General features: G+C 38.2%; 1 protein-coding gene and 1 long non-coding RNA gene across 2 annotated transcripts in view; one reads left to right on the forward strand and one right to left on the reverse strand.

Moving 5' to 3' along the window:
* Nucleotides 1–457: 457 nt before the first annotated feature.
* Nucleotides 458–798, reverse strand: LOC117288809 (ataxin-8-like; the record flags this gene model as incomplete). The annotated part of the gene is given in 2 exon segments (XM_033769655.1): nucleotides 458–666; nucleotides 669–798. Coding segments are annotated over 2 exon segments (339 nt in total), but the record flags the coding sequence as incomplete, so codon positions are not given.
* Nucleotides 799–7,001: 6,203 nt separating this feature from the next.
* LOC117288810 overlaps nucleotides 7,002–17,046 on the forward strand; it is a 55,466-nt gene continuing 45,421 nt past the window's right edge. The window contains exon 1 of the long non-coding RNA XR_004518913.1: nucleotides 7,002–7,351. This is a non-coding gene — a long non-coding RNA (uncharacterized LOC117288810). The remainder of the gene's footprint in view (nucleotides 7,352–17,046) is intronic.

A 17,046-nucleotide genomic window follows, 5' to 3' on the forward strand; every position in this document is an offset into this window, starting at 1 on the left:
GAATATTTAAGCATTTTGTTCTGCAAAAGCCGCTCTCGATAAAAATGGGCACAGGCCATTCCTCATGCTAGGGCTAAGCCGCATAATTACAGTTCAGTCCTATCAGCAGTTGTTAAGTAAAGTCCGCTGAGTGAGTCAAATTATAATCACGTAACATAAACACAAAAATATGACATCATTTTATCAAGTTTGCCCACTGGAAAACAAATGAGAATTCAATTTAATTAATTTCTATAAAGAGAGGGTCAAATTATAGCGTTTGGTTCGCTTGAAGGTGCCATTGAAATTGTCTGCATGTTCAATATCAATAGTGGTGAACAGTTCAAGCCTGTGTCATTGAGTTGTTTATTGTTTTTAGTGTAAATGGATTGATGTGCTTTAACCTCGCCATAGTCGACCGGGTAGTCCGTATCCAGAACTGTAATAGTTGTTGTTGTTGTTGTTGTTGTTGTTGTTGTTGTTGTTGTTGTTGTTGTTGTTGTTGTTGTTGTTGTTGTTGTTGTTGTTGTTGTTGTTGTTGTTGTTGTTGTTGTTGTTGTTGTTGTTGTTGTTGTTGTTGTTGTTGTTGTTGTTGTTGTTGTTGTTGTTGTTGTTGTTGTTGTTGTTGTTGTTGTTGTTGTTGTTGTTGTTGTTGTTGTTGTTGTTGTTGTTGTTGTTGTTGTTGTGTTGTTGTTGTTGTTGTTGTTGTTGTTGTTGTTGTTGTTGTTGTTGTTGTTGTTGTTGTTGTTGTTGTTGTTGTTGTTGTTGTTGTTGTTGTTGTTGTTGTTGTTGTTGTTGTTGTTGTTGTTGATGTTGTTGTTGTTGTTGTTGTTTGTTAAAAACAAGGAGCACCAGGATAAGAACAAGCAAACAAAAAAACAGTAATCTTATCCAAATGACGTAACACGAGGGGTTTCAAAACTGGGCTTTTGGTGAATCTTTCTGAAAAACACCTCAAAATGATCCGTTTGTTACACTATAATCTGTTTCATCCCATGTGAACTCAATTTCCTTACTGGTTGAAAACATTTTTAATGAGTTTCGCCAATCATCGTTTTCGTTCAAGCTGGTGCTTAAATGAGGTATTTTGAAGATTTGTGTTTAAGATAATTGGTAGCTATGTTAGATAACTCAGACTAAATCTCTTTTGGGAGTTAAAAATAGTGTTGGTTCTGAAAAGAGCCTGGTCTCGACGTTTCGGCCAGTATTCTCTGCTCGTCTTCAGTTTTTATTCTGCTCGCCTTGCAATGAAATGTCACTTGTTGATATAAGGTTATATTTGTATATATGTTTCATAGAATGCCGTCACCCATATACAAATATCACATACAGGAAATGTGAAATGCCCCCACGGAAATTGCAAAGTTTAGAATATGTAATCTTTTTGTTTCAACGGACCATAGCTCGATTGTGCCTTTATCGCATATCACCACAATATCTCCCACCACAGCAAAATAAGTGTTCAACTTTGTGTCTTATTTATCTACCGTTTCGAATTGAGGGAAATACCAGCGGGGAGACATCCGATGACGTCATTTCGTCATTTCCCAAGACAAGGGCGTGGGAGACAAAACTTGTATTTAAAAATAGCTGCCATTTCCGACCAGTGTTGAAACTTCAACCGTAGACGTTTTTCCTCATTGAGCTGCCATCGTCTGATAAATCCGTTCAGTAACCCCTAAACATGTCACCCCTCTGGAAGAGACGAAATGTCATTTCTTTTTTTTCACTTTTGAAGTCTACTTGTACAGAAAGTTTTTTTTTTTTTCTTTTCTTTTTTCTCAATCTTCACCCTTTGTTTTACTTACATCACTGAGCGGCGAACCTTGATCTATGGTTTCCTCGTTGGGACTGAAGTGTTATCATTGTGACTCAAAATGTATTGAAGTTCTTTTTTTATTTCTTCTCCAATTTGATCTCTGTCTCGACGGTCACTTGGCTATTCAAATCGAACCTTACTGCGGTCACTTTGTGGACATTCTTTTGTTCTAACTACTTAATGGCAGTGAACACTATTGGTAATTACTCTATTGGTAACTACATAAAACCTTACTTGGTAACAAGTAATGTGGAGAGGTTGATGGTATAAAAGATTGTGAGAAACAGCTCCCTCTGAAGTTCCATAGTTTTCGAGAAAGAAGTAGTTTTCTACGAATTTGATTTCGAGACCTCAGATTTAGAATTTGTGTGACAAGGGTGTTTTTCTTTCATTAATATATCGCAACTTCGACGACCAATTGAGCTCAAATTTTCACAGGTTTGTTATTTTATGCATATGTTGAGATACACCAAGTGAGAAGACTGATCTTTGACAATTACCAATAGTGTCCACTGTCTTTAAGGAAAAATATCTTCTTCATCACTTGTGAAAACCCTGCTGTGGACGTCTTGAAGTCCACACAGTGTTTCAAAACCGTGTCTTATGTGGACTCTTTTGGTCTCGGGTTCACACCTCGTATATGTTTTGCTTATTGAAAAGCAACAAACCATACAATCTGCTAGTCTGTTCATTGTTTTTATCTCATTATCCTTGATGGTTTGCTTAGCCAAGATCGATTTGTAAAAAAAAAAAAGAAGATGCATCGTGCCTATAGCGAAAGAAGTTGCTCAGTCTTTTAACACACGGCGACTCGTGTAATAAAACCACCCAATCACAACTTCATTAGGTTGTTACAATGTAGTGATGACCTATACATGTAACTGTAAGACAAACGCACTCTTAATAAAATAAAGACCAAGAATAAAAGTGGATCGAAATATTCGGCAGTCCGAAAATGATCCTAGCACAGTGAAACTGAATCAAGCAGTAGTCCACATTGCAAAGCGGTGTCGCACTTACAGCGTTACGTCGTATCATTTGATCAAATCGATGGTTAAACGGTTTTATTTACATGTCATATTTGTTATCCTGCACCCTTCCAATTTTAATCAAATAATTTCAGGAAATAGAAATCAGAAACTTCATTAAATAATTATTGCCTGTCTCGAGCTCTTCCTCTTTCTGGAAATCAATCCCCTGGAAATGTATCCAGCGTTGTTGTAAGTTGCCACCTGCAAATGCGGGGAGAGACGACTGAGAGAAAGTATCTCCTCGCCGACGCAAGGAGCGACGGAAGGGGGGAGAGAGCGAGTGTGTGTGTCTCGATCTCTCAGTCCCCAGTATTAATTGTGGCATATGTAGTAGTAGCCACGTTATCAGCGCCAGTCGTGTCTTGGATTTTTTTTTTGTCATGTTGGAGAACGATCAGCCAACGACTAAACGGGGCCCCGACCAGCAGCATCCCGATATGCTATCCTTCTTCACTTGCCTGCACTGCCCGCGGGCTCTATTCCTTGATACCGCCATCGTATTGAGTGCACGTATTGTGTGTAGCCTTTTCTCTGGTAGTCTCGTCTTTTATTTTGTGTTTCTCCAGTGGTTTATCAAGCGACTGAGTATGTTATGATTTAATAACTATTGATCTCATCAGAGGGAAGTACGGAGAATCTTCGTTTAGAATCTCTTTTTTTTTTTTTTTTTTTTTCTTGTTTCAAGGACAAGAATATATCTTGTGCATGATCTCGAAATATTACGCCATTTGTAAAGGGCCATCATGGGGAATTGAACAAGTTCATTTTGATACAGTTACGCGAGTTTGACATTGATGCACACCGAACGTCACCGACGATTTGGTGAATATGGTAGCTTCTCTTGCTTTTAATTGACATATCTTTCTTTGGTATTTATATTGTATTTCAGTTTATGTTATGTTGTCTGTATTTAGGGTAATAATGGCCTGTATGTTTGAAACTAGTTAGCAAGACAAATAAAACAAATAAATTAACATTTCATGGTTAGAAAAAAACGAGTCGGTAAACGAGTTGCTGTCAGAAATACCATTGTGAGATACCTAAGACAAAACAGGCTAACAATGAAAAAAAAAAACTGTAAAGGTTGAAAAAATATAAATGGCAAAAAATTACCATTATTTATTTGACGACTCCTTCCTGATATATAACACCATGTTAAAATTAACATTGAAAGAATGTGTTCCAATGTATTTTAAATAAACAATTTAACTTTAAACCCCTTTATCTCAGTTTCGTTCTCATACATCTCTTGGCGTGTCTTACTTTCCCAACCTTTAAAGGCAGTGGGCACTATTGGTAATCACTCAAAATAATTTTTAGCATAAAACATTGCTTTGTATAACAAGCAATTTGAGAGCTGTTGGTGTTATAAAACATTGTGAGAATCGGCTTCCTCTGAAGTGAAGTAGTTTTCAAGAAAGAAGTATTTTTCCACCAATTCGAGACCTCAGATTTAGAATTTGAGGTCTCGAAATCAAGCATATAAATTATGAAAGCACTCAACTTCGTGTGGCAAGGGTGTTTTTTCTTCCATAGTTATATCCCAACTTCAACGACCAATTAAGCTCAAGTTTTCACAAGTTTTTTGTATGCATATGCGTTGAGATACACCAAGTGAAACGACTGGTCTTTGACAATTACCAATAGTGTACAGTGTCTTCAAACCAACGGGGGTATCACCGGTGTATTGACAACATTAAAGCAATTTAGATTATGCTCTTTTCATATTAATTCAAAAATAACAAATGACCGGAGTAGACAACAAATTAATGACTCAGTTTGCTCGATCGGACCGCAAAAATAAATGGTATACAAAAGTGTAAAATCTTCCAAGAAGATGCAGACAATTCTGGTTTTCATGTAACAAGCCATCAAGTGTGGCAGTTACGAATGGTCTGTTCAGTGAAAACAAACAATAAACAAACAAACAATCAAACAAATCAACAGCACCAATAACGAGGCAAACAAGCACACACAATTATGCTCAACTTCTCAGCAGTGTTATTCCACGGCGCTTGACGATTGCTCAGAGTGACCGCGTGCTATTTGAATAAAAACCGTTTTGGCACGATTTGCATAACAGTATCCAAACTCAATGCAAACATTTATGTACAAACGTAATAGCATGCAGAATAAATTGGTTGTCATTTCTTGTAATCAGAATAACGGGTTGAGTCCAAAAAGAAGGCGTAAAACGTTCCTGTGCCAATTATGTGTGTTTGTGTTTTGTTTTTGCTTTGTTCTTCTGTTTCTTCTACTTTTATTTCTATATTTTTAACCGTTCTTAATATTTTTGTTATAAGAGCCAGTTGTGGAGTGCTTAAGCCCCCTGCCTTTCCCGGTGATTCACGATAATGCTCATCTCGGACTTCCATACTCATCTCACCACCGTCTGTATTACATCTGGGGAAAATATTGGCGGGAACAAGTGACCATATTGCCCCCATTTACTCCTAGAAGTGTTTCCCTGTCGCGCTGTTATGCACGTCACTTACTAATGCTGTTATTTGAAAGTGTTGTTTGCATACTCGTATACAGCTCTCTAAATGTAAAGTCTAAAAACTGTTCGTGTGCCTTTCAGTTCTTAGTGATGTCCCTTTCAAAAACCTCTATTGTTCTGAGTCGATGTTTGTTGTGATATTGAACACCTCTACTGCCATGATTAACTCCCAGGATCACTTCTAGATTTCATCCGCTGGTCGCGTAGCTCTCAACCACTTGGCTTGAAGATTATAAGGAATAAAAAAAGAAGGGAAAAAAGTAGATCTCTCGTGCATGACTCGTCGCCTTTTGCTTATTAAGAGTAACACTGGCGCTCGGTGTTCACCATCCACAAAACGTTAGTCGAGTTTTTTTTTTCCTTTTTTTTCTTCTTCGTATACCTCGCGCAAGTGAATGAGGGGATCGCCACGCGCGCGGCCCAAGATTATGCACGATGTGACCGGAGTTGACAAAGTAGCCTAAGCTGTCCGCAAACAGACGACAAAAGCCCGCCTTTTTTCGACCAAAGTTGCACTAATCTACTGCACAGCCGTCTGCGCGTGTCACGGCGGTTCAAGTGACATTTTGTAGAAGTGTCAGTCACCTACTGAGAGATCACACAGCATGATCTAAAGTAACCTTCTCCTCTCGCCGTGTTGACTCTATAATGTGTAATCAACAACCAAACCATTGCCATCCACAGCAATAACCTTCCACTATTATAGAGAGTAGAAGAAGAAAAGTAGGTGAAGAATAAACCAACAAGAAGAGCTAAGAAAACAAGTGTTTGCCTTCCAACAAATTAATCGTCATTGCTTATTACTGACGTCTCCTTCATGCTATAAACCACGTCATAGAAACAACCTTGTATATAAAGGTTTCTTTTTACAGACGATATTAAATTATTGAATAGATTTACAACGGATGCTGGCGCAGCAACGTGAGTTCTTCTTCTTCTTTTTTTTCCCCCTTCCCCTCCTACCTATGGAGGTAGAAATAGCAAACTACAACAATACTCGTCACCCAGTCCTTCCCCAACAGAGGCCTTCGTTTACCGAGCAGTATTTTCCACCATTTCCGTACGATTGTTGGAGACAAGATTGGCTCTCCTCCGAAGGTCGTCTCTTCTCCTCTCTACATCTTCGCCTGCCTCTCTCTCCCCTCTCTCACGAGGGAGCGAAGAAAACCGTTTCACAATGACATGGAAACGAACACGGTAGACTATAAAACCTCCACTTTTCTGCCTCTATATTGGCATTTTCCTGCACTTTGTTCGCTTAAGAATAACCATCATAAAAAGAGTCGTATTCCCCCTAGGGTTTTCGCTGGATATGCCTCGAGCCTGGCCAGCTGCTGGTTGCGAAGGGGGAGAGAGAAAAACCAAGAAAGCAAAAAAAAAAAAATACACACACATAGAAAAAATGCTCAGCGAGCAAACAGGGTCGGTATACACCACAATTATTATACGCTACGCTAAACGCATTGTATGCACTGAGCGGGCAAACCGACCGCGGTAGCTTTACTCGTTATGCAGACCAAGTGTTTTCCTTATCCCTCCCATGCTATTTTCATAAACCCGGCATCACAACAAGCCCTGTTAGGTTTTTTTTCCCCTCTCTTTTCTTTCACAGTAATTTCCAGTTTGTTTTCTTCCACATTTAACTCCACCAGGTATCTTATTTCGACCCCAGTGTGTCCCTGGCCCGAGAGCCGCGTCTAAACAGCCAACACTCGTGTATATATAATCACTCGTTTTTCACACTGACTCGTATATTTTTGCTTCTGCAGACGACACGGACAGACACACACACCTGCAAGTTTTTTTTTTTTAGGGGGGAACTCTTTATCCTGAACTTTGAATGATTCTTACGAGGGCTAAGAGGTTATACTCTCCCACCTCAACAGTTTGCCGACAGTCCTTTTACAACCCAGGCCAAGGGGGAGCTGTTTAAAGATCGAACATTCCCGTAACGATGACAGGTATCCAGAACCTTGCCTTGTCATGACTTCCACGATCCGACCAAAGACAACTCGGCGTAAGGTTAGTTCATGAACATAAACATAACTTTTTTTTTTGTGAAACTCAAGTTGATGTTTTGTAAATTTGCTCACAAGTTTGAAAATCGGTTGCAGTTCTCTTCGTGACGAAGTGTGTTTTAAATGAATATAATGTGTGTAGTGTTGTGGTATTAATATTTCATGTGAGTTACCACTGCCTGGTCTCAAATGTAGGTCATATTATATTCTATTCACTATATGAATGGTGGGCACAACATACACATGTATGTAACGTAACTTGTGACTACATGCATGGTTCTTGCGACAACGTACTATAATGATGTGATTTGTGAGCAGATGCCATTTTGTGCACGTAATCCCAACTCCGTGTTGCAATACACACTCGGTTACAGAAAACATGATGGCAGACATGCATTCGTCCTGCCATAGAGGTATTACTTGTTCATGCAAACCAATATCACAAAACCCGTCGCCATTTTTCTTTTATGGGTTTTTGTGTCCCGTGAGTAGTTATAGGACCGAACTGAGGCTTGGACAAAATATAGATTGGTTCCGCTGCACGGCGGGTTCGGAACCATTGACAATGTATATATGAAGGCCAGGAATGAGACAAAGATGGCGGGTGGGTTTTCAGAGATCCAATGGCAGTGATGCGATTGTTAATTCGCAGTCCATATTGAGCCAATGATTTGGTAGGCATGATTTGGTAGGCATGATATGGTAGGCATTATTCTTTAGTGAGGGGTGACCAGACCAAATGAAAACCCGACGACATATTAATTGAATGTATATGGAGCAATCCACAGTCCAATCCGTAGGTCGCTTTAAACGAAACATGTTGATTTTTGTTTCCATTGTTATTTGTTGGTAGTCACGTGGTTACATTGCATTCAAAATTGTATGAATATTCACGACCATCATGCTAATTTACAAAAAAGGCACACTCGTATTATATTGAAGCATCGTTCTTGTAATATCAGTACTTCTAATTGTGTTGTCTTTTGATGAGAAGAGCATTGTGGTGGCTTTCTTTTTTAGTTAGTTATCCCCTTTTTCCTTTTGAAAGCTGGATTTTTGTGTACGAGTTCATTGTGCCCCATCAACAAACCCGTCATGCCTTACTTGGCATCCCAATATACTTTAAATGTCAGAAACCAGGAGAAGAAGACACATTATTACCGGGCCGACCGGTCCTCTTCGATTATCAACCCGGAGTTGATACGGCCAACTTACGGTGCCTCGCTCTCTCTCTCCCGCTCTCGCTCTCTCTCGGTCCGTCGTAGCGGACGGACAGGGTGGAAATTACTTCTGGTTGGGCTGAGAGCGTCAATTAGCCCGTCTACAGCTCACGCACCTTGCCCAGGTGCGGGGGACGGCACCGACATCACCCGGTCGTGAGGAGCGAGGGGACCCTAATGAAATCAGGCTCAAACGATGTTTATTACCAAAGTATAAAACCTTCTTCTTCTTCTTCTCTCCCGGTATCGCTCGCAAGAAAAGAAAAAAAAAGATTGGCAAAAGATTTGAATGTGGTTAAAGTAGCGTGAGATACAGTACAGTGGATTGTATAATTAACCATTACATTGGCATGTACGGTGTAATTAAGGGAGCTATAAGAACGTTTTAGGGGAAGTAAGCTCGCCTTACGTACGGAGATGACGTTTTAATGAAAATGCTTGGCTTTAAATACAAGCCGGGTGTCTTGCTGAGCTGCTGGGGTATGACTGTATTTACTTGAAACTGGTTTGTTTGCTACCAGTCTTCCAATCATAAAAGAAAAATCTTGTCCATTTAGTTAACTATCAGATGAATTTATTGTGTACATTTTTGCGTTCACAGAATTTCGTTTCTGTCTGTGTAATTATTATTAAATTGTATTCGCCGCAGCCTACTTCCAAAGTAGCTAAACTGGGATAATCGCCTAATTTGCATAAAATGACTCAATTGAGGTCACGTGGTAGCCTCATGTTTATTCACAAATAAGGTGTTTCTATTTTTAAGGCCGATCATTCCATTATGGGGGATGGAACAAACGCTAGCCTGTAACTATTGGAAATGCGTATAGTAATTAAATCTGCATGTCATTAATAGCTAGCAATGGCCATAGCACTGGAGGCAACACAACGTTTAGCCGTTGTTGATGTCAGTTTTAGGTCGCAGCCGAGTGCCGTGCATAAAGACCAACAATATTGTCCGTAACGAATTTGGGGTGAATCAGACCGGTATCATTTTTGTTTCTTGTAGATTTTTTTTTTATTTTTTATCATGGCCTCCTTCTAGTCATGCCCTTGATTTTGATTGACAGCAATTAAACTGAGACCATAACGTTGATTCTAATTATTATAACCTGTCCATCATCTAGAATCATGGACAGAAAGGAGGAAGAGAATAAAAGGGTTCCAACCGCTTCTCTCGAAATTGTATTTCGCTTTATTACATTATTACATACGTTAAGGGTGGTGGTGTATTATAATCCGTTTTGTTGTGCTGTGATCATTACAAAAGAAAATGCACCACTGCTGACAGAAATCACATTACTGTTCGGATTAGCTACGGGTGAATGTCGAATAAGTAATTGGGCGGTCGTCCATCAGCAAGTGTTATATAATGGAATACTGGGATAACAATTTCTCTATACAACATCTGTCTTGATATGATATGGTATGATTGATATGAACTATCAATCTGTCTTGAAACAAAACATAGTTAAACAAAAATTAGTCGTTAATTTATGTCTAAATGTTCGATCACATGAGGAGGGAGGGGGGGAAGGGTTCTTCCAGGGCGAATTCGTAATAGGTTTATGGAAGTTAAATCTGCCTAAACACAAACAAACAGAATTAATAACCACACGGGCCCTTTTTTACCATTTCATTTGTGTCTGGTCTTTGGTGGAAATTTTTGCCAAAGAGGTCGTTGGTGTAAACCAAAATTCAAGAAAAAAAATCAAGGGTAAATGGACAAACAGTAAAAATGTTACTTGGTAACAAGCAATGCAAAGATGTCGATAGTATAAAACATTAATAAACTGTTTCCTGTTACGTGACGTAATTTTAGAGAAAGAAGTAATTTCCCGCTTAAACATTTGAATTTGATTTCGAGACATTAGAATTAGATCTTGGGGTCTCCAGAAAGCACACAACTCCGTGTGACAAGGGTTTTTTTCTTCCATTATTCTTTCGCAACTTCGACGACCAATTGAGTTCAAATTGTTCACTGGTTTGTTATTTTGTGCATATTTTGAGATGCACCAAGTGAGAAGACTGGTCTTTGACAATAACCACAGTGCCCAGTGTCTTTAAAAACTAACTCATATCATAACCATTGCGTGAGCAACAGCTTCTTCTCATCAGCTGTGCATGTGTGAATGGAACATACAGGAAGGTTGTTCTTCTAACCCACAACACAAGGCTAAAATATGATTAATCTATATGAAAAAAGTCACACCAAAAATGGTGAAATAAAACTCTATACGACCTCCCCCGGCCTTGTATATCTCGTTAAAAATTAGTCGCTGTGTTTTCATGGATGTCACAAGATTTTGTTTTTATTTGGGGAGGTTTGTTGTCGTGTTGAATAGAGGTTATCTAATGCAGCCTACATATTTCCTATTCAATTAACGACCATTATGCGTGAATACTGTGCCAATAATTACTATTGTAACAATGTCGAGTCAGGAATTCACTTGTTACCATTATGACGTGTATTGATCTTGTGTGTAACAGATGTTGTTGTTGTTGTTTTTTCAAAACCCCCGTATAGCTTGTTCAACCTTCCATTACTAAACCAGAAATGCTCAATACCGCTATTAACATTTTAAAAAGAGCAATTTAGAAATAGCTTGTGTAGCTTGTTCACCTTCAATTACTAAACCAGAAATGCTAAATACCGCTATTAACATTTTAAAAGGAGCAATTTAGAAATCGGGTCAGCTTCACACTTGAGATTATTTGCCTTATTCTTTGTATTAATTTAGCCATATAATGGTGTTTCCCCACCATGCAAAGTTTTAAATCCTACTTAATAACTTAGCCTTATATTGTATTTATTGCAAACATTTGCATTGTGCCTATTCTATTCGTTTTGAATTATGAATATTTTGATTCCACTTTATTGAAAGCATCTCACACACTGTATTAATTTTAAATGTTAAAATGATTTCTTATTTCCTGACTAAATAAATCTGGCTTAATCCATGAATTTCTTACAAATCAATAAAATGTATTGTTTTACAAACGAATGGTGACAGTAAAACGGGGGAAATATATGCTATAGGCTTACACCGTTCAGTAAAATGCACTAGATCTAAGCAAACAAAAAAATATACAGGATTTTGTTTCGTCTCTCTCTCTCTACTCTCAGATAATAGGATTTCATCTTCCCCTGATAAACGCTTGCGATCTCATGACAATAATTTCGCCTCAATACCTTACAGTGTGAACATTTGTATTTCTAAGATGGGCTTGCTTGATAAACGCTATCTATTATAAAATACCATGGGGTTTTAAACTGAGGGGAGTGGTAGAACAGGTTTTTAAGCACTCCTCCTCCCTACATAATCGCAACAACACGGCAATTCTGCCCAGACATTAATACAGATAGCACGCTATCGTGCCCCATCACTTGAGAGGTTTATTCCCGGCCCATTTTGCAGTGAGGTTTAGCCCCCGGCCATTTCTGAATGGGGCCGGCTAGTGAGGAGCTCGAGTAGAGAAGAGAGAAGACACAAAAACCTTCTCATTTTGCCCTTATCTTTTTTTGGTTTTACACCATCGCTTCTCATCTTTATGTTCTTGAGTTTGATCGGTCTGATCTTAAGCAGCATTATTTGTTTTTTATGAACAAGGGTTGCTCCAATTTTTGAAATTAAGACCTCTTGTGGATGAGAAGTGAGATGGGTTTGAGTTGACGAGGAGGTTAGATCTATAACAGTAAAGGATGCTTTTCAAGTTAGATTTCATCGAGGAAGTCCGACCCCCCCCCCCCCTCACCCCAACACAATCCACAACAACTCATCTATATCATATGGCTTGGGCTATTATGAAGAAAATAAGACATCTTGGATCAAAACCTACTTAACAAAATCAACCGTGAATCTGTTTGCCACAACGCTCTAAAAGTGTAAAGTAGACCGTCGTGCAATTCAGCATTTTATGAAAACAAATGCGAGCAGAATAGTATCATTTGTATTTCCTTTATAATGAAAAAAATATGATGATGAAATATTGGTAAAAAGTTATTGCTGTGTCAGTAGCGTTTTCGATCAAGTTACATGTAGACCCATACAAAATTGTCGTTATACTTCTTGTATTCAGTTGAACGTGATTTGTGTACAATCTGTTTGCGTTTTTATTATAAAAAAAATATTTTTCCATAATCACTATTGCATTAAGACTTGAATATTGTATTATTCATCGAATTCCAAGATATTTTTAACACTGACCATTCTTGTCAAAATATAACATCACATAATGTTGCTTTAATAAAATAAAAATGGACGTTACTTTGACTTGGGATTAGATTCCACACAATATTGTTTTTTATCCGGTTCATTTGAATAACCGCTATTAGTATACACGTATATACATTATACACTTTCGGTACAGAAAAAAAAAAAAAAAAAAGTTCACAGATTTACAAATAATTTACAGGGTTCACAGAACGTAATGGTGAAAGGCTTATCTTGAAACATTATTCCATGAAATGCTTTACTTTTTGAGAATTGAAACAATATCAATTCTCGATAGCGAGAATTACGGATTTATTTTAAACACATGTCATGAAACGCCGAAACGTGGGGAAACAAGGGTGGGTTTACCCGTTATTTTCTCCAGACTCCGATGACCGATTGAGCCTAAATTTTCACAGGTTTGTTATTTTATAAATAAGTTGTGGTACACTAAGTGTGGGCCTTGGACAATACTGGTTACCGAAAAGGTCCAATGTCTTAAACTTTCGTTGCAGGATACACTGCTCTAGAACTGCAAAGGTCGTGGGTTCAAACCCCACCTTAGCAATAATATGCCTGTGATTTTGTTCACAGAACTCGGGAAAGTACTGAGTATACACAAAATAAATGGGTGTATGGGTAAAGTCAACATTATAACCCAATTCTCAACTAATTTGAATTAGCAATGTGTGGTCGTTTTAGTAAAAACATCAATTTGTCAAGTTGTTGTTTGTCGTTGTTGCTGCTGCTGTTGGTTTTTTTAATTGTTGGTGTTGTTTGTTTGTTTGTTTGTTTGTTCCCCAATGGTTTTAGCTTGTTCCAATCGAGCAACTATGGTCCTCTCAAGCACGTTCGTGGTATTGCATTCACGCTAAGCTTCTCAATTAACGATTCGTACTGGTACACCGCGTCATTAAATCCCAAATGCAAGAGCTTCTAAACTGTCAAACAAGACTAAGAATGTCAAGTCAACAGCAAAAACAATGTTTGTTTTCTTGTATATAAGTGGGGCAAGTAAACTATACCGAAGAGAGTTCCAATGCACCTCACCTGGGTGAGGGCAGACCAACAATAAAACCTGGTACCAGCATAACCTTCAGTTTGATGTGTTTTTATTGACGCTGCCACGTTCAGGCCCAACGCCAGCCGTCTGATTGTCTTTTTATTCTAACTGAGCAATACATTAATTCTAGCACATTAATTCCTGTATATCTCCATAATTTGCAAAGATCCTGGTCGTTGTAAAAACTGTATGGTAGAGTTTAATGTCAGTTTACAAGAAAACTCGTATGTTTATTGGTTGAGCTCATTTCAGCGCCCAACCCACCAATATAATGTTAAAACAATTACCGTTATAATAATAAATACAATACAGTACAAATCAAAATTGTCAAATAAAAACAAGTAAAATGTGATACCATCCATTAATGGTTGGCACCTTAGCTTTAACAGTATCTAAGCAAGCCCATAAGAGTGCAGAATCGGAAAATATATAAATATATACATTTTTGTTTTATTCTTGTTGTAATTGACTTGTCCTAATCTAAGGATCATGCTATGATCTCTTTAAAGCCATTCTACACTTTCGGTAAATAATTTTGTCCAAGTCCCACACTTCGTGTATCACAACGTACATATAAAATAACAAACCTGTGAAAATTTAGGCTCAAGCGGTCATCGGAGTCGTCGGGAGAAAATAACGGGAAAACCCACGCTTGTTTCCGCACGTTTCGCCGCGTCATGACATGTGTTTAAAATAAATCCATAATTCTCGCTATCGAGAATTGATATTGTTTTAATGTTTTCTCAAAAAGTAAAGCATTCCATGGAACAATATTTCAAGAGAAGTCTTTCACCATTACCTTCTGTAAACCCTGTAAATTATTTGTAAATCTGGGAACTTTTGGGTTTTTGTCTGTACCGAAAGTGTATAATGGCTCTACTTCGAGGCAGATAAATGCACCCCATTGACTTCTCCCCGCCCCTCCCCCACTCACATGTTATGTATTATTGCTGGTACGGATATAAATACTTTGAAAGACATAATGACAATTCTAGCACAGCTGTCAAGATATATCGTATTAGTTTTAGTCACATATATTACAATTAAAACGCACTGCATGTCACATTTATGAGTTTGTGTTTTTGTTTTTAATCCACTTCTGTTCTGCTCAAGTAAACAACAATACTGAACTGTTCTATGGAAAATGAACGCAGTCTACCATTCCATGTGATGCCTAAAAACAACATTGTCTCAACCCGATGACTAAAAAGGGACCTTTTTAGGGGGTATTCAAAAATCATTCTGGAGATTTTTTTTTTTTTTTTTCATGATTTGTAACGGTACCAGTTCCTTTTTTTCTTGCCACTCTAATACCTGTCGTTCTTCGTCAAAAGTGCGAGTCTTGAATTTCGCCATGATGACTCAGTGATGGTCCAAGTGCCTGTTCGGTCGCTGTTTTTTTTTTTTTTTACCACAATATAAGGGTACGTTATGCTATAATATTATTCCAGAGTAAGCATTTTTGTTTCTTCTCTTTCCTGTTTTTTTTTTTTTTTTCCTTTCTTGAGCGCGGCTTGGGGCCCGCGGTTTGTCGCTTGCAATGCACGTGTATTGCGTGCAGTATAACACGATGTATTGGGTACATCACCAATGACCCAAAAGAAAGGTAATGGTGGGGGAAAACATTAATTGTCCTGAGTTTTGTGATGATCTAACATGGTGAGATCGGTTAGCTAGTAATGGTTATTGTAGGAACACATTTCCAGCATATCAAACAGGGTTTTTAAATTGTGATTCCATTCTCAAAATTGAAGACAAGTTCTGCTGCAATAACTTCGTACGACAACCAGTGCGTTGCAATTTGTGTGAACACGATGGAATCAAACTTGATCACGGAGCATAAGTTCACAGCAATGCCCAATCTCCAAACCAAAAGTATTCATTTAAAGGCAGTGGACACTATTGGTAATTGTCAAAGACTAGCCTTCACAGTTGGTGTATCTCAACATATGCATAAAATAATAATCCTGTGAAAATTTGAGCTCGATCGGTCATCAAAGTTACGAGATAATAATGAAAGAAGAAAACACCCTTGCCACACGAAGTTGTGTGCGTTGAGATGGTTGATTTCGAGACTTCAAGTTCTAAACTTGAGGTCTCGAAATCAAATTCGTGGAAATTTACTTCTTTCTCCAAAACTAATGGCACTTCAGAGGGAACTGTTTCTCATAATGTTTTATACCACCAACCTCTCCCAAATACTTGTCACCAAGAAAGGTTTTATGCTAATAATTATTTTGAGTAATTACCAATAGTGTCCACTGCCTTTAAAAGTTGGATACAATATCGAACTAGCAAAGTAGACAGTCGCAACTGTACACACTTGAACGTGAATGTACGATGTCCAACATCAAACTAACTTTACAGTAAACTTATGACGGACGATGACGCATCACAAACCCCATAGCAAAACCTATTTTAATTAGGTCACAGGAATAGTTAAGCACTTGACCCTGGTTGCTGCAAATCACATCACTTATAAGGCAACAATATGACAAAACCACCCCACCCCATAATGATCCAGAATTATAAATCAAAATATTAGCATTTTGCTATAAAGTCACGCGTATCTAAAACCATCCGCTCCTCCTCAACAAAACCAAAAACATCTCCCCTAAAACATCCACCGTTATAATATTACCTTCATATTATTCTCTGTCTGTCACTCAATTTTTTTTTTTACAAAAAATTCTCGATCTCAATGCCACGCATTGTTTGCACATCTCCACAAAGCGTGGCTTTTAAAAAAAAGTTGCTTTCAGGGAGCAAAATAGTCATTCTGAAGTCGCCCCATATACATACATAATATCAAATGTTTAATCGCTCTATAAAGCGTATGGCTTTTTTTTAGTCTATATTTTCCCCCCTCATTTTTTTTTTTTTTTTTTTTGTCGTATACGTAAACCTTCGTTAGCCTTGAACTAGCGTATAATACCCTATTCGTTTTAATTGAACAGGGAGAAAGAGAGTCGGGAGACAGTGGGCTCGGGATGAGCGAGAGAGGCTTATACTTTAGAACCGGTAATCAGCTTTTCAGTCAAGTCTATAGTCAGAAACTAACATTTTGTGGTTTATTGACTGACCGGTGACGTGGGGGAGACTTTTCAGCTAGACTGTTCATAGAATCCCCCTTTGTTGTGGGGTCCTGCAGCACACGGTCGGGGGGAGCCATGCTACTATTTTCCTTGAATTGAACCGGTCGGGC

The sequence above is a fragment of the Asterias rubens genome, chromosome 4 (assembly GCF_902459465.1).
Source record: "Asterias rubens chromosome 4, eAstRub1.3, whole genome shotgun sequence".
In the NCBI taxonomy this organism is placed as follows: Eukaryota; Metazoa; Echinodermata; class Asteroidea; order Forcipulatida; family Asteriidae; genus Asterias; species Asterias rubens.